The sequence below is a fragment of the Danio rerio genome, chromosome 9, assembly GCF_049306965.1.
Source record: "Danio rerio strain Tuebingen ecotype United States chromosome 9, GRCz12tu, whole genome shotgun sequence".
In the NCBI taxonomy this organism is placed as follows: domain Eukaryota; kingdom Metazoa; phylum Chordata; class Actinopteri; order Cypriniformes; family Danionidae; genus Danio; species Danio rerio.
This window is the reverse complement of record NC_133184.1, coordinates 2575001-2602879: the sequence shown is the minus strand read 5'-3', so window position 1 is coordinate 2602879 and position 27879 is coordinate 2575001. Positions and strand designations below refer to the sequence as shown.

The 27879-nt window shown below is 33.1% G+C and overlaps 2 protein-coding genes across 14 annotated transcripts in view; one reads left to right on the top strand and one right to left on the bottom strand.

Moving 5' to 3' along the window:
- Window positions 1-421: 421 nt before the first annotated feature.
- On the bottom strand, window positions 422-16458 carry cirsr (corepressor of RBPJ and splicing regulator). Of its 11 annotated transcripts, none has more exons than XR_012385090.1 (12): window positions 16279-16458; window positions 14470-14564; window positions 13205-13278; window positions 12787-12800; window positions 11418-11470; window positions 11269-11317; window positions 10604-10721; window positions 8223-8329; window positions 6331-6416; window positions 2786-4149; window positions 2112-2735; window positions 422-2011 (listed from the first exon to the last, which is right to left on the bottom strand). XR_012385090.1 is itself a non-coding variant. In XM_021478817.3 (10 exons), the coding sequence occupies exons 1-10, from the start codon at window positions 16348-16350 to the stop codon at window positions 3738-3740; spliced, it is 1080 nt and encodes a 359-aa protein (XP_021334492.1). In that variant the 5' UTR covers window positions 16351-16458; the 3' UTR covers window positions 422-3737. The 11 variants fall into 11 exon arrangements, 1 of the variants encoding a protein (XP_021334492.1); XR_012385091.1 differs by having other exon boundaries at window positions 3199-4149; XR_012385094.1 differs by having other exon boundaries at window positions 2112-2420; window positions 3276-4149.
- Window positions 16459-17756: 1298 nt separating this feature from the next.
- scrn3 (secernin 3) overlaps window positions 17757-27879 on the top strand; it is an 11648-nt gene continuing 1525 nt past the window's right edge. Inside the window, exons 1-7 of one of the 3 annotated variants that reach the window (XM_009304428.5) lie at window positions 17757-17839; window positions 18188-18348; window positions 21175-21356; window positions 21760-21959; window positions 23195-23407; window positions 25778-25940; window positions 26326-26506. In XM_009304428.5, the coding sequence (XP_009302703.1) occupies window positions 17812-17839; window positions 18188-18348; window positions 21175-21356; window positions 21760-21959; window positions 23195-23407; window positions 25778-25940; window positions 26326-26506 (1128 nt within the window). In that variant the 5' untranslated portion in view covers window positions 17757-17811. 3 annotated transcript variants of the gene reach the window in all.

Sequence of the window (27879 nt, the reverse complement as noted above, 5' to 3'; positions counted from 1 at the left end):
ATTGGGTCAAATATTGACAAACCCAACCATTGGGTTAAAATTGTAATTTTGGTTGGGATAAACTGGTAATAATAATAATAATAGTAACCTAACTTTGAGTGTGTCCACATTCGTGTCAACGCTGACTTACAACAAACCTAGAATTTTTAACCTAGAACTACAAATAAATTAGATTTCATTGACTACTCGAGACTTCAACATTCAACAAACTAATTGATCAGCTAAAAAGGTGGATATCAAATAAAACAATGACTATAAGGTAACAGCTTTTAAAATAAAACAAAAAAAAAATGCAAATACAATTATTTCAGAAACTATTCAGGGGCTGATTAGAGGCAAATGAATCCACGTATGGTCCACAATTGTGACACCCGCATTTAAGGCATTTTTAAAATTATAAAGAGCATAAACGCGTTCAAGGTGAAGCTTTAGAAATAATAGTTTATTGAAATTAAATGAACAAACTGCAAAACAATTAATTCAGATGATGTGTAGAATTTATAACCTTTAGTAAAGACTCAGAATTAAACAAAAATGACATTTACAAAGAGATAAACTCTCGGAGAAAACAGAAGATGTGTAGAACGAGGACTGAAACACTGGAAGAATGAATCAAACATCATTTAATTCCTCCTCTAATTCAGTTTCTCCACTCTCATGGCGCCCTCTTCTGGAGAAATGCCCTTTAAATGGAGCACTATTGAAAGAGTCCCAAAGAAAATGATTTACCCCGAACAGTGCATCTGTCATCATTTACTAACCCTCATGTCACTCCAAACCCTCATGGCTTTCTTTAGTCTGTCAAACAGAGAAGGTTTAATTTCTGTAAAAACGCAGTTTAGCGTCATCTATCAAGCTCAGATGAAAAAAAAATCTAGTCTCCAAGTCCAAATCTGCACCAAACTGAACACTTTTAAAGTCATTATGTACTGAAAATCCTCCATTTTCTTTTCTCAATGGCAACTATAATATAATAATGCTAATAATAATAACACGGAATATAGCACAAGACTTTAACTAAGGTAACTTTGGAGCTCGATAGCAACCATTTCTATTATCTAACACGTTTTATTATACATATATTTAAAGAATGACATTAAAGGGATAGGACACCCAAAACCAAAAATTCTGCCATCATTTAACCCACTTCTTTATTCTAATAAACACAAATTAAGATAAACCTGTAAGACTTTAATAGTATTTGCTTTTTCTACTATGGAAGTCAATGTTTACAGAGTTTGAACATTTGTCAAAATATCTTCCATTGCACCCTACAGAAATATGGAAACTCATAAAAGTAACCTGTAAATAAACAGCAGTTTCTGTAATTTGTGATTCACCTTTTTTTTCCTGTTTATATTTACAGTTGTGAATTGCATTAAGAGATGTTGATCTCTGCACTGTTGACTTTTAATGTCAAGAAATCAACTGTGCAGTTTAACAACATGATTTCTATTAACATTTTAGAAGTTTGAAACAATATATATTGCATACGAAATAATAAAGAAAGTTAATAAAATGACAGAAAACATACAAGCAGTTCATTACCAGGTTTTTTTTTTACCATAATTTACAACACAAACCCAGACAATATCACTCCAAACTATTAAAAATGCCAATTAAAGTCACTTTTTCAAAATTTTTAAACTCAAAAGTGGTTGGAGGAAAATTCAAAGTCCCGCAAATTAATTCTAGAGCATAAATAAATGAGAGAAAAAAAAACACAAATCATAAAAAAACGTTGATTTACAGATATTTTTATGGCATATGGGGTGAGTAAATGATGACAGAAGTTTCATTATGATTCCCTCCTTTAATCTGACTGCTTCAGTTCATTCACATCCGGCTATTCTCATTTCCACTCACTGTAAAAAGTGATTATTTAAAAGCGTCAAGTTTTGAACTTAAACTCATCGTAACTTGTCATAATTAGCTTAATACTTTTAAGGCAACAGGCTTACTCATTTATTTTAAGTAAAATAAACTAATCGCTTAAAATAAGTGAGTAAACCTGTTGTTCTTAAAGCGATTAGTTGACTTTATTTAATAAAGTGAGTAAACCTGTTGCTTTTAAAGCGATTAGTTGACTTTACTTAATAAAGTGAGTAAACCTGTTGCTTTTAAAGCGATTAGCGGACTTAAAAAATTATATAACCATTGCAACTTGGAAATTAACTATTTGAACTAAATCAGCTTATTGCATAATTAAACAATTAAGACAACAGGTTTACTCGCTTATTTTAAATAAAGGTAACTAATCGCTTAAACAATGTAGTTACCCTGTTGCTTTTAAAGCGATAAGTTGATTTTACTACAAAACTTTTGTAAACCTGTTGCTTTTAAAGTTAAGTAATAAAAGCAACAGGTTTACTCACTTATTTCAAGTCAACTAATCATTTTAAAAGCAACAGGTTTACTCACTTATTTAAATAAAGTCAATCGCTTAAAATAAGTGAGTAAACCCATTGCTTTCAAAATGATTGGTTCACTTAAAGTGAACACTCATGGTAACTTGAATACGTTATGTTGATTTAACTTAGTTTTTAAGAAAATAAATTATGTGCATAATTATAGAATTAAGACAACGGGTTTACTCTTATTTTGAGAAGTCAACTAATCGTTTTAAAGCAATAGATTCACTCACTCAAGAGATTAGTAGACTTTATTTAAAATAAGTGAGTAAACCTGTTGTTCTTAAAGCGATTAGTTGACTTTACTTAATAAAGTGAGTAAACCTGTTGCTTTTACAGCGATTAGTTGACTTTACTTAATAAAGTGAGTAAACCTGTTGCTTTTAAAGTGATTAGTTGACTTTACTTAAAGTGAACACCCATAGTAACTTGGAAACATTAAGGATTTAACTTCGTTTTTAAGTAAATAAATTATGTGCATAATTATAAAATGAACAACGGGTCAACGGGACAACGGGTTTACTCACTGGTTTTAAGTGAAGTCTACTAACTGTTTTAAAAGCAATGGGTTTACTCACTAATTTTAAGCAATTAGTTGACTTTACTTAAAATGAGTTAACTTGTCTTAATTTTATAATTATCCACATAATTTATTTACTTAAAAACTTCCTAAGTTAAATTAACTTAACAATTCCAGGTTACAATGGGTTTACTCACTTATTTTAAATAAGGTCAACTAATCGCTGTAAAAGCAACAGGTTTACTCACTTTATTAAGTAAAGTCAACTAATCGCTTTAAAAGCAACAGGTTTACTCACTTTATTAAGTAAAGTCAACTAATCGCTTTAAAAGCAACAGGTTTACTCACTTTATTAAGTAAAGTCAACTAATCGCTTTAAAAGCAACAGGTTTACTCACTTTATTAAAGTAAAGTCAACTAATCGCTTTAAAAGCAACAGGTTTACTCACTTTATTAAAGTAAAGTCAACTAATCGCTTTAAAAGCAACAGGTTTACTCACTTTATTAAGTAAAGTCAACTAATCGCTTTAAAAGCAACAGGTTTACTCACTTTATTAAGTAAAATCAACTAATTGCTTTGTAAGCCATAGGTTTACGTCTCTTATTTTAAGTCGACTAATCGCTTTAAAAGCAACTAGGTAACTCACTTATATTACGCTTTAAAAGCGATTAGTTGACTTTACTTAAAATAAGTGAGTAAACTGGTTGAATTTAAAAGAAACAGGTTTACTCACTCTTTAAAGTAAAGTTGACTAATCAGTTTTTACAGTGTTCTCCGCATCTCTACTGTCACTTCTACCCCTCCCTCATTCCCTCCTCCTCCTGTCATCCCTCTCTCTCTCCCTCCGGTCTCTCGTCCCTCTTTCTCTCTCTCTGCTGGAGCTCCTGCATCTCTCCTTACCTCTCTCTCTCTCATCCCTCCACCGCTGAGGGCTCCTGCTTTTCTCTCTCCTCCTCTCTCTACTCTCTCTCTCTCCTTTACTGCTGTGTTTTGGATGTGTGTGTTTGGAGTCACTCTCCGAGTCGCTAGATGAGTCTTTTTTCTTCTTGCTCTTCTTCTTCTTGGCCTTTTTTGCAGAGTGCTTCTCGTCCTCCGAGTCGCTGCTGTCCGATGAGCTGCTGGACGAACTCTTGGACGATTTCTTTTTCTGCTTCTTTTTGCTCTTCTTTTTACTCTTCTTCTTCTTGTCTTTTTTCTTTTCCAGACGGTCCAGTTTTCTAAGGCAGATTAAGATTATTAGGATGAGCCTATGAGTACTATATCCAAATCTAGCACTGAGAAAGCTTAGTCGCTTTATTAATCAGGGTTCTCCACAGCGGAATGAACCACCAACTTATCCAGTATATGTTTTACACAGCGGATGCCCTTTCAGCCTCAACGTAACACCGGGAAACACCCATACACACTTGCATTCACACACATACACAACGACCAATTTAGCTTACCCAATTCACCTACAGCGCATGTGTTTGGACTGTGGGGGAAACCTAAACGAACATGACGAAAACATACAAACTCCTCATGGAAATGCCAACTGATCCAGCTGGGGCTCAAACCGACTCTTGCTGTGAGGTGATTGTGCTACCCACTGTGCCACCTTGATGCCCCAAGATGGTATAATATACAGTTGGAAATAAGATTATTATTTGAAATTCCATAATATTTTAAAATTGACTGTTTTGTTTGTTTTAGCTTTTGTTAGTTTGTTTTGATTTAGGTTTTTTTATTAACACATTTATATTTAGTGTTTACATTAAAATATGTAAAATAACTCAAAAATATATATACAAAAATAATATTAAAAAAATACTCAAATAATAATATACACATATAAAAAATAAAATCAAGTACAGTTAAGTATAAATAAAAATGTACAATAAATAAAGTAATATATATATATATATAAATAAAATTAAATAAAGTGCAAGAAGTAATAACTCAAAAAAATGATAAACAAAAATAATATTTAAAAAAATACTCAAATAAAAATATACACATATAAAAAATAAAATCAAGTACAGTTAAGTATAAATAAAAATGTACAATAAAGTAAAAAATAAATAAATAAATTATATATATATATATATATATATATATATATATATATATATATATATATATATATAATTTATTTATTTATTTTTTACTTTATTGTTCATTTTTATTTATACTTAACTGTACTTGAATTAATTTTTTATATGTGTATATTTTTATTTGAGTATTTATATATATATATATATATATATATATATATATATATATATATATATATATATATATATATATATATATATATATATAAAATTAAATAAAGTGCAAGAAGTAATAACTCAAAAAAATAAACAAAAATAATATTTAAAAAAATACTCAAATAATAATATACACATATAAAAAATAAAATGAAGTACAGTTAAGTATAAATAAAAATGAACAATAAATAAAGTAAAATAAAGTAAAAAAAAATATAAATAAAATTAAATAAAGTGCAAGAAGTAATAAAAGCAAGTAAAAAAAAGTTTTAAAAGTCATTAAAAAACATGCTAATGTATAGGAAACCCTTAAAGCTGTATCTTTTAAACTTTTACGTTAAAATATGCTAGATAACATATTAATACACAAACAAACACATACAGATATAAAGTAAAATAAAAGTTAAGTGGGGCAACAGTGTGGCGCAGTGAGAAACATGATCGCCTCACAGCAAGAAGGTCGCTGGTTCGAGCCCCGGCTGGGTCAGTTGGCATTTCTGTGTGTCGTTTACATGTTCTCCCCGTGTTCGTGTGGGTTTTTCCCTGGTGCTCCGGTTACCCCAAAAGTCCAAATACATGTGCTGTAGGTGAATTGGTAAGCTAAAATTGGCCGTAGTGTATGTGTGTGATTGAGTGTGTATGGGTGATTCCCAGTGATGGGTTGCAGCTGTAAGGGCATCCGCTGCATAAAAAATATGCTGGATAAGTTGGCGGTTCATTCTGCTGTGGCGACCCTAGATTAATAATGTGACTAAGCTGAAAAGAAAATGAATGAAAGAAAAAAGTACAATAAAATATAAAAATGAAATAAAGTAAAACAAAATAAATTAAATATAAATAATAATAATAATAATAATAATACAAAATAGTGTAAAGTACAATAATTAAGAAAAAACAATAAAATAAAATAAAACAAAGTCAACATGAATTGTGCTTTGCATGTAAGATATGTATTTTGTAAATGTATTATTTTTGAGACTGATCTGGCTCTATAATAAACTGCAAAACAAAGTTAAAATGACAGATTTAAAAAAAAAAAAAAAGCCAATATTATTATTAGAATTAAACACATTACAATTATTTCTTTACACCCATTTACATTAGCAGCAGTTAGATAATGACCAAGCTGCAATAAATCCTGAACAATACCTGAGCAGTTTCTGCTTCTGTTTGGTGGACAGAGACTTCAGGAACTCCACCTCAGGATCTTCTTCCTCCTCGCTGGCCACAAAGTCCTGAAGCACAAAAGTTGTTTGCAGAAAGAATAGGACACCTGAAACACTTCATCACTTAGTGTCTTCAGTTTCTAAACATCTTTTAAGTGTTAAGTAAAGAAATGGCAACATTACAAAGTGGTAAATGCTTTGCTTTTTCAACTTTTTTTTTTTTTGATACGTGTTGCAAGAACCAAAATTGGAGTATGTGTTTATTTAAAAAGCAACAATAAAAATCATGAGAAGCACATTATTTCTTATATTTTTTTTTCTCCTGAAGAAAGTCTTATTTGTTTTTATTTCAGCTAGAATAAAAGCAGTTTTTAATATTTTAAATAACACTTTAAGGTCAATATTATTAGCCTCTTCAAGCTTTATATTTTTTCGATAGACTACAGAACAAACCATCGTTATACAATAACTTGCCTAATTACCCTAACCTGCCTAGTTACCCTAATTAACCCAGTTAAGCCTTTAAATGTCACTTTAAGCTGTATAGAAGTGTCTTGAAAAATAGTAAAACCTTATGTACTGTCAAAATGCAAAGATATAATAAATCAGTTATTAGAAATGAGTATTTAAAAGTATTACGATTAGAAATGTGTTGAAAAAAATCTCTATGTTGAACAAAAATTGGGAAAAAAATAATCAGGAGGGCTAATAATTAAGGCGTTTTAATAATTCTTATTGTAACTGTGTGATATATATATATGAACAGCAGCTACGCTAATTATTCTCTTTATTCTCCATTTCCACCTGGGGATACTCTTCCCGAGGCCCTCAGAGTCACTGATTTGATCCAAGACCAGATGATCACAAGGTTTCCATATCCTGGACCAGGCCGTATCCTGAGCAGCTGCTGCGGTGGTCATGGAGCATTCTTTTGTCGTTATGACAGGTTCAGATATGTAGCACTGATGTTTGGTTCATATAGGGCTACTTTTAGAGCAAGTAACTAAAAAAATCTGGTTCTGTGGGATCTGTTAAATCTGATTTTTAATTTATATCTTCTATTGGATTCACATCAGGTGATTGGCTAGGCCATTCTACAGTTTGATTTCTTGTGTATGCTTTCTAAGATAAACGTTCAATACTTCCATGACCACCGCAGTTCAATCCCAGACTGATTCCAGTGAAGCTCTACGGACAGACGAGTCTTCGCCGCTGAGACTGCAGCTCTGTACAAGACGTTTGGCCAGCGGAGAAATGAAAATGGTCGTGCCCAACTGAGTCTGGTTTCTCTCAAGGTTTTTTTCTCCACTTTTGCCAATCGGTGAAGGTTTTTTCCCTCTCCGCTGTCGCCTCTAGCTTGCATGGTTTGGGATCGGTAGAGCTACGCATCGATTAATTTGCTCTTCAGTGTTTGGACTCTCAGTAGTGATTTTAAACCACACTGAACTCAGCTAAACTGAACTGAACTTAAACACTAAAAACTGAACTACCCTGTTCTAATTTACCATGACCATTAATGTGAAGCTGCTTTGACACAATCTACATTGTAAACGCGCTATACAAATAAAGCTGAATTGAATTGAAAATCTCGAATCCTGGTTCAAATGTAAAGTTGGACAGATGCGTTTGCACAGCAGGAAAACATATAGTGCAAGCATTGTTTTGGAATCTAATCGTGACTCCCAGAATCAGATCATGAACTCCCTACAGATTCCCACCGCTTGCACTGTAAAATGTTTTGTAATTGTAGTCGTTGCGCTCATGAGCTTCAGTCGACCCCTCGAGGACATCACCCGCTCAATAATCCGAGGTGTTTCCAGCAACACATGCTGAGCTCCAGACATGGATATGATGGCTGATATTTGTGCAGATTACCTGTGCCGGATCACTCATGGTGCTGCTCCTCCCAAGGACACATTTCTTCAGCGCAAAGCCACTGTTTCGCATCTCCGCCATTAACTCGGAGGGGTGCATCGACGGACCTGTTAGGACAAAAATCACTCTTTCAGAACAAATAATGCGTGGCCCCCTCCGTGCACCCCTCTCCAAGACATGTACGCTAGCGCTGGGTTAACACAAGCACGCACAAAGACAAATCAACTCTCTCGTCTCTCAGCTGGACCATATTACAGCTTTCAACCAATCAAAACACAAATGATAGCACTTTGCAGCAACACAACAGTGATATCTATGACAGAAACATACATATTACTGTAGTGTCTCCACATTGATCTGCTTATAGGACAGGATATAGAGGACAAAACTACACAGACTGACTGGGGAGTAAAGTATTGGAAAGTTTACACTACTACTGTACAAGCATCGCTACTTTTCAATGTGGTTTGGTTGCCAAATGTCTTTAAAATGTATTATTTTGGCGTTATGACGGGTTCAGATATGTAGCACTGATGTTTGGTTCATATAGGGCTACTTTTAGAGCAAGTAACTAAAAAAATCTGGTTCTGTGGGATCTGTTAAACCTGATTTTTAATTTATATCTTCTATTGGATTCACATCAGGTGATTGGCTGGGCCATTCTACAGCTTGATTTCTCGTGTATCCTTTCTGAGATAAATGTTCAATACTTATTTTTCCCGCCGTATACATACACAATATGGGAGAGGATAAGGGCTATGTAATAAAAAAATTAATCCGCACCAAACAATAATAAAAATAAAATAAAAATCAGATTAACTAAACTAAATTTAGAGACAAAATTCAAGAAATAATGAGAATAATCTCATTAAATTCATTAAGAGTCCTGTATGTCTTTCACAGTTCAGATGATTGCCTCAAATAACCCGGGTGAACATTTTCTGCAGGTATTAAAGAATTTATTGGTGTATTATTGGACAGCAGCGCCACCTTCAGGTCTAATAGTGCATATCAGCTCTAATGCAAAGCTAACTCTCAATGAACATGCAGTGGGACACTTTGAATCATGTAATATACAGTGGAAGTCAGAACTTTTAGCTCTCCTTAAATATGAATATTTCTGTTTAACAGAAAGAAGATTATGTTTTTAACACAATTCTAAAATGATTTGTGTTTCACTTTCCAGACTGCTGATGGGAGATGATCGTGTGAAAAATGGCCTTAATTTTATGAATGAAGCACCTCCAGGAGTATCTTAAGGTTGTGGTGGCTATATATATATTGTTATGCATATATATATATATATATATATATATATATATATATATATATATATATATATATATATATATATATATATATATATATATATATATATATATACATGCATATATATATATATATATATATATATATACATGCATATATATATATATATATATATATATATATATATATATATATATACAAATATATATATATATATATACAAATATATATATATATATACATATATATATATATATATATATACATATATATATATATATATACACACATATATATATATATATATACACACATATATATACACACACACATATATATATACACACACATATATATACACACACATACATATACATATATATATATATATATATATATATATATATATATATATATATATATATATATATATATATTAGAGATGTGTTAAAAAAAATCTCTCCGTTAAACAGAAATTGGGGGAACAAATGAACAGGGGAGCTAATATTTCAGGGGAGCTAATAATTCTGACTTTAACAATATATATATATATATACACATACACATATATAGTCAGAATTATTAGCTCCCCTGAAATATTAGCTCCCCTGTTCATTTGTTCCACCAATTTCTGTTTAACGGAGAGATTTTTTTTAACACATTTCTAATTATAATAGTTTTAATAACTCATTTCTAATAACTGATTTCTTTTATCTTTACCATAATGCACATACTATTTGTCTAGATATTTTTTAAGATACTACTAGTAACGCAAAAAGACATTTAAAGGCCTAATTAGGTTAATTAAAGTTAGGGTAATTAAGCAAGTCATTGTACAACAGCGGTTTATTCTGTTGACAAATATTAGTAGAAAGCAAATATTGCTTAAGGGGGCTAATAATATTGACCTTACAATGGTTTTTAAAAATTAAAAACTGCTTTCATTTTAGCCGGAATAAAACAAATAAGGCTTTCTCCAGAAGAAAAAATATATATAGGAAATACTGTGAAAAATTCCTGAATCTGTTGAACATCATTTGGGAAATATTTGATAAATATCACAGGAGGGTGAATCATTGTGACTTCAAGTGTATAATGAAAGACCACTGTACCTGCTTCATCTCCGGCCATGGAGCTGGCATTGATCCCCGACAGGCCGAACAGCGGACATTCGCGGTCAGTGTTCACATGACCCCAGTTATGACACTTAATACAGCGCACGTTTCGCACCTACAGCAAATGAAGAGCCACACAACAACAACACATTACACATTTGTGAATGACCAATTAACATTTACACTTTCTTATAAAGTACAATTCTCACTAACTAAGGGTTTTGCAGGTTTCGTCGACTCAAAATTAGGATTTTTTGAGACCATTGTGAGCAAAATGTATGACTTCTAAATGCTAAAGAAAATAGTTTTTGCTTGCTTCATCCAAACAAAATTGAATTTAGTTATTTCTTAGCCGCATATTTTAAATAAACAAGTGAACTCTAGTTGTATACCTACCTAGCATAACGTTTCTTTAAAAAGTTTAACATAGTTAAATGTTTGTTTATTATGGAGAAAATTACATTCAGCATGAATAATCAAAAATATATAATTGTTTACCTTTGGTCCAAATGAATTGAGCTTACAACTCCTATACAATCTAATGTTACATACAATCTTTCTTGCTATAAAACCTTAAATTACATGTGATAATTAATAATTGGTACTTAAATCAAAGTGTTACTGCAGTAATTGCTCATCTACATTTCTGAATGCAAGGTCACCTGAATGCCAAAAGGCTGATCTCGAATATTCATGTCATCCTTCGCATACCTTAAGAAAAGGAATATAACATCAGTAAGAAATACAAAGTGTACAGTGAATGTGGAAGTTTGAGATAAAGCATTGTTCATTCATGTATTTATGAACATACTTTTCACGAGGAGCCACTTTCTGCCACTCAAACTTGTACTCTGACTCTCCTCCCTAAGAAGATGAACAACAACAACAACAAAAGAGCATAAAAAGTCATGTTAGGTACAGAATGTAACAATAAATATGGCTTTTTATCACTATAAACATGATCAGTGAAGTAAAAGTCCAAAAATAACATTTTATTTATTTACTTATTTATTTGTTGGCTTGTTTATTTTATATATTTATTTTTTGAATGGAACAGTTTATTGGTAATGAAGGAATGTTTGATGATTTAAACTTCATCCTACGCATTAATAGACTCATCCTTGCATTAATAGTTTAATTCTGCTTTTAACTACTTGCATGTACTTATGTTGATGTGTAACCTTATGTGCTTAACCTCATGTAATTTTGCTCCATAGCAGCTCTGCCTTTGCGTGACTGGTAACCGAGAAGCTAACTCCACTGTACTTGTTATCAATTTAATGTTGCATCTTTTCTTCCTGAGTGTGCTCATTTACAGGAACAGTCACGTGCGGGAGGGGCTCAAGCTCACTCTCTCTCAGGCTCTATCATGTGTATACGTAACTTTTTCTGTGCATATATGCTGTTCTGCCTAACAACTAATGATTGAATTGATGTTTGAACTGATCTGGAAGGAGGATCTTTCTTACTAAAGTGCCCCTGGGTGGAGCCGAAGGGAAATCGGGGATATATACTTGGCTGCTAGGGTTAGAGAGTGTTGTGGAATGCCCACATGTAAACCTCATACTGTAAAAGGGTTTATTCTGCAGCCCAGAGTGCTCTGTATGCTTTATCCATTTGATTCATTAAATTAATTTAAACTTATTTGAAGCCTCTGACCGATCATTGTACCTGAAGGAGTAGGGGAACAGTAACAAAATCTAAAAAATAAAACGTTTGCATTAGTGTTTATACATTTTCCTAATATTTTTTTCTTCGTCTGGTGAAAGTATTATTTCTTTTAGTTTGGCTGAAATAAAATTTTTATTAATGTTATTATTTTGTAACATAGTTCAGGTCAATTTTATTAGCCGCCTTAAGAATTTTCTTTTTTTTTTTCTTCATCTATTTAATATTGCATCCTTAAATTTTTTAATGTTTGAATGTGATATATTACTGTTATTATTATGTTAACAGAGTCTTATATTAATATTATTATTATTATTATTATTATGGTATATTATTTCTCTGTATTGAATCCTTGTTTTTTATTAGGTGTGTGTGTGTGTTTTGTTTTGCTATTGTTGTAACGCTCTGGGTTTTGAAAAAGCACTTTACAAATAAAAGTTATTATTTTTTATTATTATTGTTACACTATTTATTATTTTCCTTCATTTGTCATGTAAATAAAAGGACATTACCTCTTTAGTCTCCTCTGCAGGATGTTGGTGATGACAGAAACAAACAAAAGGAAAAAACACAAAAAAGGTATACATCAAATCAGATATAGTATGTTTAATAACATTTGTGTCATAAAAATAAAAAAATTAAATAAAAAAGTAGTGCTGGGCAAAGATTATTCGCATCCAAAATAAAAGTTTGTTTTGACATAATATGTGTGTGTGTGTATTATTAATATTTACTATGTATATGTGATACATTGATAAAAACAAACTATTCAAAACTATTTTGTTACAAAAGATATTTAAATTTATTTATAATTTGTATCATATACATATTTTTATATCTAAATATAAATAAAAATGTAAAATATATATGTATTATTTTGGATGAGCCACCACCACAAAAAAAAAAAGTGTTGAAACGCAAGTCTCTAACCTTTAGATGCTCCTGGAGGTGCTTCATACATAAAATTAAGGCCATTTTTCACACGATCATCTCCCATCAGCAGTCTGGAAAATAAAAAACCCAAATCATTTTATCAATTTACTACAGGCAAATCCCTGATTATATGAAAATAAAAAAACATTTATGGAGTAACACACCAGGGCAGACATTAAAATGTTTTTAAAAGCGTAATGATCTATTCATAATTCATATTCATGAATTTCCATGACCTGCAAAGAATAAATATTCATTATATTTACACTATATACAATATTCGTTGTGTAACACTAAAAATTGACATTTTAATAAGATTTTTCTAACATATTTGTTTGCTTTATATGGCTACAAGACAAACTTTCTCTATTTCTCTCAGTTTTCTTTTTATATAAATGACAGAGACCAGTGGTTCTTGGTATCAAAAATATAAAGGAGAACTAAGTGTATATTTGCGTATATTTCCACAGCCAAACAACACAAGAAATGCCAGAAACATTGAAGCAAAATCTGATTTTAGGCTGCAATAATCAGACATTTTTAGTGCAATATTCAGGGACTGGTTGAAATAAATAAACAGCCAGAGACAGTATCCGCTTGTTAAGTGTGACATCAGGCAAAGCAGCTTCCGGGTACGAGTGCTCTATCAAACAGTACGGAGAAGCTTTGCAGTCGACTAATTTTAACAATTACGATCACAATATATATATATATATATATATCCATGCTTAATATCAGATGACCAGAATGTGATTCATGTTTTATACATCATTAAAAAATTGATGTCTGTGATGTAGTTCGAGTCTCGGCTGGGTCAGTTGGCGTTTCTGTGTGGAGTTTGCATGTTCTCCCCATGTTGGCATGGGATTTCTCCGGGTGTTCTGGTTTCCCCCACAGTCCAAACACATGCGTTATAAGCAAAATTGGCTGTAGTGAGCATGGGTGTTTTCCAGTACTGGGTTGCAGCTGGAAGGTCATGCACTGCGTAAAACATTTGTTGGATAAATTGGCAGACAATTCCGCTGTGGTGACCCCTGATGAATAAAGGGACTAAGCCGAAGGAAAACGAATTAATGAATCTCAAATTGTCCAAAGAATATAGATTTACAATTTCTCGACTGGAAAACTGGAACATTTCTCCTGAAAAAGGCCCGTGGGAACCCTGTGTGTATACTTTATGAATGAGGATGGTCATATTTGGTGGTCTGTGACATCGAAAAGACCCTGATTTAAACTCTTTTCCAGCACATTTAATTTTCTACCTGTTGTTGTAAGTCTCCTGCTCCTTCACATATGCCTGCATCAGCTCCTCCTGCTGCTTCTTCTCGAAGGTCAACTTCTGTTCTGCGATCCATACCTGATAATAACGAAATAATGAAGAGAGCAATAACATGCAAAACGCCGACATTGCTATGAAAAAGTATTTTTTGTCAAAAAAAAAGTCATTCGCGTAGGTTTTTACCTTGCAGTACTCTAACAATATTCAATGTCAACGTTTTCCAACTATTTTATTAGATTTACCAAAGTCACACAAGATGTGCGAATTTCAATTGGGGTAAAGTTGGTTTTATATTCACACAATCGGACAATAAAAAACTTAATAATTGTCAAGTCTAAATAGGGAAATCATATTAGTAGCCAAGAGCTATAAAAGAACATAACAATAACTACAAAAAATAATGAAGAGAGCAATGCCAAGCAAAAACTCAACCTTGCTATAAAAAAGTCTTTTCGTCAAAACAGCGAAACCCTTTCTAAGTTGTTTGCGTAGACTTTGCAGTACTTTAAAAACACTAAAAAATGTCTCTGTCACCGTTTTCCGACAATTTTATTTAATTTCACACAAAAAGAGCCAAGTGTAATTGGGGTAAAGTTGGTTTTATATTCACACATTCAGACTTTGGAAAAAAGTAATAATTGCCAATTCTAGATAGGGAAATCATTTTAGTAGCCAATGGCTATAAAAGAACAACACTGTTAGCATACTTGTATGCATTTTCAGACCGAATATTCAAAGTAGTGTGGTAAACAATATAGGGACTGCATTAACAGTTACACACAATCGACTTGTGTTAGGACTACATAAATAACCTATTATTTTTTCACAAATTTAAGTGGATTGAAACAATTAAGTTGTCCCAAAACCAAAGCTCAATAATTGGGTTGTTTCAGCTTATTTTATATACAGTTGAATTCAGAATTATTTGCCACCATTTTATTTTTTTATTTGAACTTTAAATATTTCCCAAATGATGTTTAACAGAGCAAGGACATTTTCACAATATTTCTGATAATATTTCTTCTTCTGGAGAAAGTCTTATTTGTTTAATTTCGGTTAGAATAAAAGCAGTTTTGAATTTTTTTTAATCCATTTTAAGGTCAAAATTATTAGCCCCTTTAAGCTATTTTTTTTCCGATAGTCAACAGAACAAACCATCGTTATACAATAACTTGCCTAATTCCCCTAACCTGCCTAATTAACCTAGTTAAGCCTTTAAATGTCACTTTAAGCTGTATAGAAGTGTCTTGAAGAATATATAGTAAAATATTATTTACTGTCATCATGGCAAAGATAAAAGTAATCAGTTATTAGAAATGAGTTATTAAAACTATTATGATTAGAAATGTGTTGGTAAAATCTTCTATTTGTTAAACAGAAACTGGGGGAAAAATAAACAAAAAATTATTTACAAAAATTATTTCATCATTTAGAATATAAAACAAGTTTACAGTTTGATATTTGTCTGATCCCTTAACTCTGTGGTTTGTTTTTGGGAAAATATAAACTTTTGTTTAAATATAACTTACTGTTAACACATACATTTTCTATGAATTTATGTTTAAAGTCTTTACTGTATCACATCCGTAACGCTGGAATCGCAGTTTTTTTGGGCAATTCCCTCACAAACAAACATACAAAATCAAATAAATTAACGGGAAAGCTGCTTAATATAATTAATTTAGCAAACATTTAATTATGATATCATTACTACAATATGACTCGATCTGAACAAAGTCAGCCTAATGTTTACACTCGAGGCGTATTAGCATGCTAGCTTAAACCCTCTCACCTTCTTTATGTTGGATTTTGATGCAGGATGGAAATCCTTCTTACACATGAAATTAGCAAAAGATTTGCCCATGTTTAATCACCAGCGATACGACCAAAGTGTTATTAAGAATTAAACTTAGCGCTTTCGACTAAACAACATCATAACACCACCAAAAGCGGCGCTTCTTTATGACGCAATGACAACGGTGGCTCAAAAGATCATAAATGTTTTTTTTTGTGTGTAAAACAGTGAATCTCTTAAACTTATTAACAATAAAATGAATAATAACTTTCTTAAAGCTTATTATGATAATTTTCTTTCTATGGAGTACGAAACCTGCAAAAACAATAAATAAATAAATATGCAAATATGCAAATAAACAAACTAATTAATTGATAAATCCTCAAATGCTTGCAGAAATAAAACAATAAATAAATATGCAACTAAATTAATTAATAAGCCCACAAATTTCTGCATAAATAAAACAATAAATAATTATGCAAATAAATAAATAAATAAATAAATAAAGATAAAAAACACACATTCCTGCATAAATAAAACAATAAATAAATATAGAAATAAATACATAAATACATATAAAAAACCCACAAATTCCTGCTTAAATAAAACAATAAAAAATAAAATAAAATAAAAATATATATAACATGCATATAGCCTGAAAATAACAAATATAACATGAAAATAAATTGCATATATCCCGAAAATAACAAATATAGCATGAAAATAAAATGCATATAGCCTAAAAATAACAAATATAGCATGAAATTAAGATACATATAGCCCGTAAAACAGTAAATGTGCACTGCCTTTCAGCTAAATTTAGATTGTAATGAATCTTTAGCAACCTATGAAAACGGCAATGTTATTGTATTTATTTATGTAACTGTGTAATTGTGATCTTTTATTGACTTAACTACCAGATTTATTTAGCATTTAATTATGTATCCATGACCACCTTATAATTTTCCTTAATAAAAGTCTTAAATTCCTAATTTAATTTCTCAACCATAGAAATACAGCCTAATTACATCTCAATAAATTTCTTATCAATAAAATAAATACATTAAATATATTATATTAAATATATAAACACTATAATAAATATATTGTCAATAAAACTGATTATCCATCAATAATTGTTTAATATATTTGTGCATTTATTTAGTCCTAATTATATCTGCTCTTATTTTAATTATGATTATTTCATAACTATATTTTCATGGTTGTCAGATCTGTTATTTATATTACTCTAATTTATTATATATCATATTTATTTATTTTTTGCGACAGCAAAATCAAATAGCCAATCAACACTGCTACTGCACAACCACGTGACTTGACGTGTATAGAAAGCGCCATTGCCCCGCCTACTTTATCGCTGACTAAGCACGTATATGGATCGACCGCACTGCTGTGTCCCTTATCCAGCAGATTGTTTATGTGATTATGAATCAGGTGAAGGTGCATGCGGATTCATGTCAAAGTCTGCGGCAGTTTTGTTTATGGGGAAAGGAAAAGGAAAGTAAACAGATGCTTGTTCTCTTCGAGCAGAACACAGGTTGTCTTTGTTTCTGATACATGTATATACGCTGAGGTAAATCATATTATTTAATCATATTAACTTTACCTAATGCATGCGAGTTATATGCTAATTTATTTTCGGATAACCTCTTAAAAGCTGCCATATTGGGGGTAAATAATGTTATATGCAAAGGCCTGAGTCATACTCAGAGTTTATAAATGATGTTAATGTGTTATTTTGTTTATGATTAATGATTATCGTGTACTTATTGCATAAATATTTACATTTGGCATTGTTACTGTCATTAATTTTCTGCACATGAACAGTGAATGCTAATGAGCAAAATAAATCGACCAATTAAACTTTATTTATGTATTTGTTTAGATTTCAGGATGTACCCAAGGTCTTGTGACACATTTGTAGCCTTGCCGCCGTCCACTGAGGGTCAGCGGATAATCTTCGGGAAGAACTCGGACAGACCCTGCGATGAGGTTCAGGAGGTGGTCTACTTCCCTGCAAAGGAACATGAACCAGGAAAAGTTGAGGTATTGATCATCAAAAATGAAAGATGTCAAACACAAAATAACATAATCATTATTGGTTTTTATTAGCAGTCAGTTTGGGGCAGGGGCGGACTGGGACTAAAAATCAGCCCTGGCACTGTAGCCACACCAGCCCACATTACCACACCGACACAGCCCCACCCAAGGACACGCACATTCACTACTTATGTTGGTGTACAGATGGTAAAATTATACAAGCAGTACCATATTTAAGAGATATTTAAACATTTAATGTGTATGACTGGAACAAAAACAACCCATTTATATATGCAATCATGTCATTACTTTTCTTTTCGGCTTAGTCCCTTTATTAACCTGGGAATCGGCAACTTATCCAGCATATGATTTACACAGTGGATGCCCTCAAAGCTGCAACCCATTACTGGGTTATCCAATTCCCAATTGGCCTACCCAATTCACCTACAGCATGTGTTTGGACTTGTGAAGGAAACCAGAAGGAAACCCACGCGAACATGCAAACTCCACACAGAAACACCAACTGACCCAGATAAGGCTCAAACCAGTGACTTTCTTGCTGTGAGGTGACAGCACTACCTACTGCGCCACTGCACTGCCCCCTTTCGAGACTAGTTCAGTAATTTTATGTATTTGGCAATGACTGGCTTGACTGCCTTTCCCTTTTTATGGTCCATCTCTGTCAATTAGCTTGTGTTGCACTTACTGTTTGTTTGACATTCTTGCAAGATTTTGATTACGTCTGCGTAACCTCAGATTGGGTCGGCCCATCTTGAAACCAGCCGGTTGTTGCCGATTGGGCCAATGCTTAACATTGACTATTATTCTTACTATTATCACCATCATCATCATCATAATATTCACATCTCGCACGAGATAAAAGCTGAATGCATTTAAAAAACAATACATATGAAAAAATAAAATAAAAATAGCTGACCGGCCCACATTTAAAAAATGGTCCGGCCCTTCTGGCATTTGCCAGATGGCCAGTCCGCCCCTGGTTTGGGGGAAAATATCTTATAATTATCAGTTAAAAACTGAACTTTTCAGTTAAAAACTTTTTTTCTGCAAACTATTTTTGTGTAATAATAATAATAATAATTCCTAACATTTATATAGCGCTTTTCTGGGCACTCAATTCGCTTCACACAATGTGGGGAATCTTCTCATCCACCACTAGTGTGCAGCATCAACCCGGGCAGCCATTTTGCCCCAGACCGAACACCACACATGATTGGTGGAGAGGAGACAGAGTAATGAAGCCAGTTACGATATGGGGAGGGTTAGGGGGCCATGATGGACCGAGGCCAGTGGGCAGATTTGGCCAGGATGCCGGGGTTAAACCTCTACTCTTTTTCGAAGGACATCCTGGGATTTTTAACGACCACAGAGAGTCGGGACCTCAGTTTAACGTCTCATCTGAAAGACGGAAGCGTGTAAACAACGCTACTTCGGAAATCTATGATGAATAGAATTTTAAATTAACTCTGTATTTTGAATATGAATTAAATGTTTGTATTCTGTGCTCCATGTTTTTCTTAGTTTCCATAGTTACTCATTAGTTTACTGATTATGTCTACCTGTTCCTTGTTTAGTCCCCTGTTATCTCAACTTTTAATCATTCATTCATTCATTCATTCATTTTTTTTTCGGCTTAGTCCGTTTATTAATCTAGGGTTGCCACAGCGGAATGAACCACCAACTTATCCAGCATATGTTTTATGCAGCAGATGCCCTTCCAGCTGCAACCCATCACTGGGAAACCCATACACACTCACTCACACACACACACACTACGCACAGTTTTTAGCCTACCCAATTCACCTGTACCACATGTATTTGGACTTGTGGGGGAAACCGCAGCACCTGGGGGAAATCCACGTGAAAGCGGGGAGAACATGCAAACTTTACACAGAAATGCCAACTGACCCAGCCAAGCTTCTTTGCTGTGAGGCGACAGCACTACCTACTGCTCCAGCGCATCACGCTATAACTTTTAATTAATCAGGGATAAGATTATATAATTATGCAAACTATTTGTCCCCAAATATATATATATATATATATATATATATATATATATATATATATATATATATATATATATATATATATATATATATATATATATATATTTAAGGCCAGAATTATTAGCCCCCCTCTTTATTTTTTCTTCTAATTTCTGTTTACAGATTTCTTCAACACATTTGTAATCATAATAGTTTTAATAACTCACTTTTTAATAGCTGATTTATTTTATCTTTGCCATGATGACAGTAAATAATATTTGACTAGATATTCTTCAAGACACTTCTATACAGCTTAAAGTGACTTTTAAAGGCTGAACTAGGTTAATTAGGTTAACTAGGCAGGTTAGGGGAATTAGGCAAGTTATTGTATAACGATGGTTTGTTCTGTAGACTATCGAAAATAATACAGCTTAAAGGGGCTAATAATATTTTCCCAAAAATGTTTTTAAAAAAATTAAAAACTGCTTTTATTCTAGCCGAAATAAATCAAATAAGACTTTCTCCAGAAGAAAAAATATTATCAGACATACTGTGAAAATTTTCTGAATCTGTTAAACATCATTTGGGAAATATTTAAAAAAGAAAAGAAATTGAAAGTGGGGCTAATAATTGACTTCAACTGTATATATAAAAACTCTGTTTCAACGCTGACGATAATAAAAAAAAAATCATATAAAATCAGCATTTCTGAAAGATAACGAAGACTGAAGTACTGATGTTGGAAACGCTCAGCTGTGCTTTGTGTGTTTCGAAGTGTATTAACAGTGTCTGGAATTGTGTTGTTATTTCTCCATCTGTTCAGTGCACGTATATAGAAATCGAGCAGGTGGAAAAGACGTTTGCAGTGGTGCTGAGTCGCCCCGCCTGGCTGTGGGGGGCAGAGATGGGGGCAAATGAGCATCAGGTGTGCATTGGGAACGAGGCAGTGTGGGGCAGAGAGAGCGCGGATGGTGACGAGGCACTTCTGGGCATGGATCTTGTCCGGTGAGTCAGCAAATATTGCAATGATTATCACAGAAAAAAAAATATTAGAATGTCAGATTTTTCCAATATCATGCAGTCCTAATTCATATTTAGCATTTCAGCTTTTCAAAATTTTGCAGCTTTATTAAAAATGTATATAATAATGATAATAATAATAATAATAGCAATAAAAAATATAGTTGCAAGCAGCAATTAAGGGGGCAAGGAGTTCAGAGCCAGAATGAGCAAAGCAGCCCAGAGGCCAATAGCAGCAAGGTTAATAAGAAGCAACAGACAAAGTGAAACGACGGGTTTTTTCTAATACATTTTATCGTCATTCTTCAAAACAAGTAAACACATGCAGGTTTTGAATGGTGACTGAATGACTGTGGTGTAAATCTGCATGCTCTGCTTGTGTGTTCAGGCTGGCTCTGGAGCGGGCCGACACGGCGGAGAAAGCTGTGGACGTCATCACAGATCTGCTGGAGAAATACGGCCAGGGAGGAAACTGCATGGAGGACGAGTGTGGATTCACGTACCACAACAGCTTCCTCATATCAGACCGCAAAGAAGCCTGGGTGCTGGAGACTGCTGGGAAACACTGGGCTGCGGAGAGAGTGGAGGGTAAATTAGGAATTAGGGATTAGTAATTAATTTAATATAAAGTTAATATTGAGATATTTAAAAGATGTTTTATTTGTACTGCACTGTGTTCACCTCATGGAAAAGTAAAGCAGTCTTGTGGAGACCTGTGGATGTCATGTGTGTTTTATTCTGCATATGCTGATCACATTTCTTCTAAATTTAAAATAACACTATTGTCATTTATAGCATTTTTTTGCAACAAAAAAAGTGTTTGTATTCATTTTTAGACAGTAAATTACATATGTTTTACTTCAGAAGTGTCTTTACTTTTAAAACTTGTGCTGGAACATGCCAGATCTGGATCTGTCACCTCCGAAATCGGATCTGGCTCCTCATTTTACCGATCACCCTCCTCAACTGCCCTCCTCCTGCTGCTGTTCACTTTCCCTTTCTTCCGGATTCTTTACCCCGATCTGTTCCGTGACTTCGCAATTCACATATTAAGCACTGCATACCTGGATATAATTCATGTAAATTTGTGTAAGCAAGTGCAAAATATTTATTTTGGAAGATACAATAGGCTCTAATATTGTATTGTTCGTTCTATATGATGAAGTATTGCTTGTCTTTGATGAATAATACAGAAGAAAAAGGTCATTTTTATCCCTATTTTTTATAATATAATTTATTTTTAATATTATTAATATATAATATTCATGTATAACATATTATAAAAAATATTATAATCTATATTAATAATATAATACTTTTTTACTATTATTGCATATAAAATCCCATTTGCAATATTGTAAAAATAAATCAATAAATATATTATACACAATAAGAATATTTTCTAAATATATGTAATATGTATATTGTATAATAATAATAATATTATAATATAATATATTATTATTATTATTATTATTATTATTATAAATATTGCATATAAAATGACAATAAATACAATCACAAAAATAAGCAATAATAAAATGATCTAAAGTTTTTTATTGCACATAAATATTGTTATATAATTTTTAATTATTTATTTTTATTTGATTTATTATTATTATTTTATTATTATTATAAAATGTATTATTAATTTTTAAAAATGTAAAACAATGTATAACATATTAAATGAATAATTATTAATAATGATATGATATTAATAGTAATTATTATTATTATTAATAATATTAACAAAATTAAAATGTAATATTATTAATAACAATATTGGTTAAAAAAATTAATTAATATGTTTCTCTGTCTTAAAGCCGGCTACAGGAACATCTCCAATCAGTACTCCATTACTACTAAGATTGACAAGGAGCACCCGGGGATGAGGACGTACGCGAAAGAGCAGGGCTGGTGGGACGGAGAGAGCGAGTTCAGCTTTACTGATGTTTACTCGTACTCCAGCACCGCCCGCATCCAGGCGGCAGGCGGAAGATACTGTGAGGGACAGAAACTGCTGCAAAAGAGCAACGGTAATGTGTGTTTGTTGCTGAATAAAGATCATATTGCAGTGTGTTTTAAACGAAAAAAACATCTCAGTTATTCATAATTTTACATACAGTTGAAGTCTGAATTATCGGCCCTCCTGTATATTTTTTTCCCCAATTTCTGTTTAACGGAGAACAGATTTTTTCATCACATTTCTGAACATAATAGTTTTAATAACTCATTTCTAATAAACGGTTTATTTTATATGGAAGCTGTTCCCGCCACTGAATAATAAAACAATTATTAATATTTAAATAACAGCGTACTAAAAAAAATTATAAAGTCAGAATTGCAAGTTATTAAGTCAGAATCCTGACTTTATATTCTGACTTTATAATTCAGAATTGTGACTTTATAATTCAGAATTGTGACTTTTATTATTATGTATTATTTAATTTTTTATTATTAAAATTTTTATTTTTTTTTTAATACATTTTTTTTATCATTCAGTGGCGAGAACAAGCCTCCATAGTTTTCTCTTTGTCATGATGACAGTAGATAATATTTGACTAGATATTGTTCAAGACACTTCTATACAGCTTAAAGTGACTTTTAAAAGCTTAACTAGGGTAATTAGGGTAAAGTTAGGGTAATTAGGAAAGTCATTGTATAACAGTGGTTTGATCTGGAGACAATCCAAAACAAATATAGCTTAAAGGGGCTAATGATATTGACCATAAAATGAGTTTAAAAAAAATTTAAAACTGCTTTTGTTCTAGCCGAAATAAAACAAATAAGACTTTCTCCAGAAGAAAAAATATTATAGGAAATACTGTGAATTTTTTTTTTGTTCTGGTAAACATCATTTGGAAAATATTTTAATTTGGGTAATATTTTGACTTCAACTGAGTTGTTGCAGGGTGTCCGAGGATTCTGAAAAACTCTTAAAACATCTTAAGTTCCATAATAAAAAATAAAGTCTTAATTAGTCTTTAAATGTCTTAAATCTGTTTCAAAGGTCTTAAAAATGCAGTCGAACTGACCCCGTAAAGAAGATTTTGTTTCTGTTTGAAAATCTACTTAAAAATGCCTATTTGTCATCCAGAGCGAAATCGGCAGAACCCAATAAAATACACACTCACAGGGATTTCTCTTGCGTATGCAGAATTTGCGGTGATTTTACTCTTTATTAGCTGTGTTATGTGCTTTTTTTGCAAATATGACCAATAACAACAGCCAGAGAAAAGAACAACATTAAATGTACTGTCCTGCCCCATATACAGTTGAAGAATTATTCGCCCCCCTTAGATTTGCTTTTCTTTTTTAAATATTTCCCAAATGATGTTTAACAGAGCAAAGAAATTTTCACAGTATGTCTGATAATATTTTTTCTTCTGGAGAAAGTCTTATTTGTTTTATTTCGGCTAGAATAAAAGCAGTTTTTAATTTTTTTAAAAACATTTTTGGGAAAATATTATTAGCCCCTTTAAGCTGTATTATTTTGATAGTCTACAGAACAAACCATCATTATACAATAACTTGCCTAATTACCCTAACCTGCCTAGTTAACCTAATTAACCTAGTTAAGCCTTTAAATGTCACTTTAAGCTGTATAGAAGTGTCTTGAAGAATATATAGTCAAATATAGATGAGTTATTAAACTATTATGTGTAGAAATGTGATGAAATGATCTTCTCTCTGTTGACCAGCAATTGGGGAATAAAATAAACAGGCGGGCGAATAATTCTGACTGTATGCCCATACAAGCGGTAATTGTTTTTTCGTAATTTGATTCAAAGATGATATCATACAGAAATAAATAATATTAAATAAATACTAATAGTTATTTGTAATAATAAATACATATTAATGTTCATATGTTTATTATGATGGTTTAAAACCACAATATTAAAAACTTTCAAGGATTAAGATGCTGATGAACTTTCGTAACACGTAACAGTCTTGTGAAAAGGGTTCGTTCTACAGTAACAACCTCCATTATTCAGCTTAGTCCCTTGTTTATCAGGGCTCACCACAGCGGAATGAACCGCCAACTATTCCAGCATATGTTTTATGCAGCGGATGCCCTTTCAGCCACAACCCATTTCTGGGAAACACCCATACACTCTTACACAAACGCACTCATACACTACAGCCAATTTAGTTCATCAGTTCCCCTATAGCGCATGTGTTTGGACTGTGGGGGTAACCCACGCCAACATGGGGAGAACATGCAAACTCCACACAGAAATGCCAACTGGTCCAGCCGACGCTCAAACCAGCGACCTTATTGCTGTGAGGCCACAGTCTAACCACCCCTCTATGATTCTATAATATTTTATTATTAAAAAAAAAAAAAACATTATTTTAAATTAACTCACTTGTGTTGTGTTGTGTTTTTTTTTTTCTTCCAGGCCACATCTCTGCACAGACGATGATGGATATTTTGCGGGATAAGGAGAGCGGGATCAACATGGAGGGGATGTTCATGAGCACAGGCAGTATGGTGTCTGTCATCCCCAAAGCTGATCATTTACCCGGAGTCCACTTCTTCACCGCCACTCCAGACCCCGAACGGTACGCCAGGAGAGAGGATATTAAAGGGATAGTTCACAGAAAAAATAATCATTCTGTCCTTTACTCGCTCTTGTTTCCAACCTTTATGGATTTCTTTCTTCTGTTGAACACAAAAGAAGATATTTCGAAAAATGTTGGGAACTTGTAACCATTGACTTCTATAGTATGTGTTTTTCCTACAGTGGAAGTCAATGGTTACAGCTTTCTTCGAAATATCTTCTTTAGTGTTTAACAGAAGAACGAAACGTACGTTTATTGTGGCAAAAATTAATGGTTTTTTAATAGCGAGAATTAAAAAGTGTGACTAAATTATGTTTTAATATGTGCAAACTCTTGACATGACTGTAACGGCGCGTGTGTTTCATTTACTCTCTCTAATCCACAGGTCTGTGTTTAAGCCGTTTGTGTTTGTGTCTGACGTGCCGCCGCTGAAACACACCAGTTCTCCATGTTTCGGGGAGGAGGATCCAGTGAAGAAGAAGCCCCGTTTCCAGAGCAAACCCAACCGCAAACACCCGCTGTTCCTGAAGCACGAGGTGGCGGCGGCCATCATCGACAGCTCTGGGGTCAGCTGAAAACACCTCCACATCGCAAACGTGTCTGAGATGTCTGATAATGAATTGGGCAACTTTTCGAGCAATGTTGCAACCAGGTCAGACACAGGGCAACTAATTAGGGAAATGTGTTAGAGATACAATATTGTTGCATGTTTTTAATAGAAAAGTAGCCATCGTTCTGCAAAATTGAACTGAAAATCATTGCTCTAAAAGTTGTCGCATGCATCATCAGCATCGCATTACGCAGGGTTGCCAAGTTTTCACAACAGAAGTAGCCCAGTAGTCATTCCAACTAGCTCAATCTCAAACCGTATGCAATATTCATTCATTCAATCATTTCCCTACGGCTTAGTCCCTGATTTCTCAGGGGTCGTCTCAGCGGAATGAACCAGTAATTACACCATTAGCATCACATTTAGGCAGGGTTGCCAGGTTTTCACAACAGAAGTAGCCCAGTGGCCACTTAAAACAAGCCCAATCCCAAACTGTACGCAATATTCATTCACTTATTTTCCTTTGGCTTAGTCTCTGATTTAGTAGGGATCGCCACAGCGGAATGAACCACTAATTACACCATCAACATCACATTTGTGCAGGTTTGCCAGGCTTTCACAACAGAAGTAGCTCAGTGACCATTCCAACTAGCCCAATCCCAAACTGTACACAATATTCATTCACTTATTTTCCTTTGGCTTAGTCTCTGATTTATTAGGGTTCGCCACAGCGGAATGAACCATCAATTACACCATCAGCATCACATTTTGGCAGGATTGCCAGGGTCTTACAACAGAAGTAGCCTAGTGGCCACTAAAAAAAGTAGCCCAATGAACACTCAAACTAGCCAAATCCCAAACTGTACCCAGCATTCATTCATACTTTATTCATCGGCTTAGTCTCTAATAATTATTAGGGGTCACCACAGTGGAATGAACCACCAATTACACCATCAGCATCACAATTAGGCAGATTTGCCAGGTTTTCACAACAGAAGTAGCCCAGTGACCATTCCAAATAGCCCAATCCCAAATTGTACACAATATTCATTCACTTATTTTCCTTTGGCTTAGTCTCTGATTTATTAGGGGTCGCCACAGCAGAATGAACCATCAATTACACCATCAGCATCACATTTTGGCAGGGTTGCCAGGTTTTCACTACAGATGTAACCAAGTGGCCACTAAAAAAGTAGAACAATGAACATTCAAACTAGCCAAATCCCAAACTGTACGCAGCATTCATTCAATCATTTTCCTTTGACTTAGTCCCTGGTTTATTAAGGGTTGCCACAGCGGAATGAACCACTAATTACACCATCAGCATCACATTTGTGCAGGGTTGCCAGGTTTTCACAACAAAGTAGCTCAGTGACCATTCCAATTAGC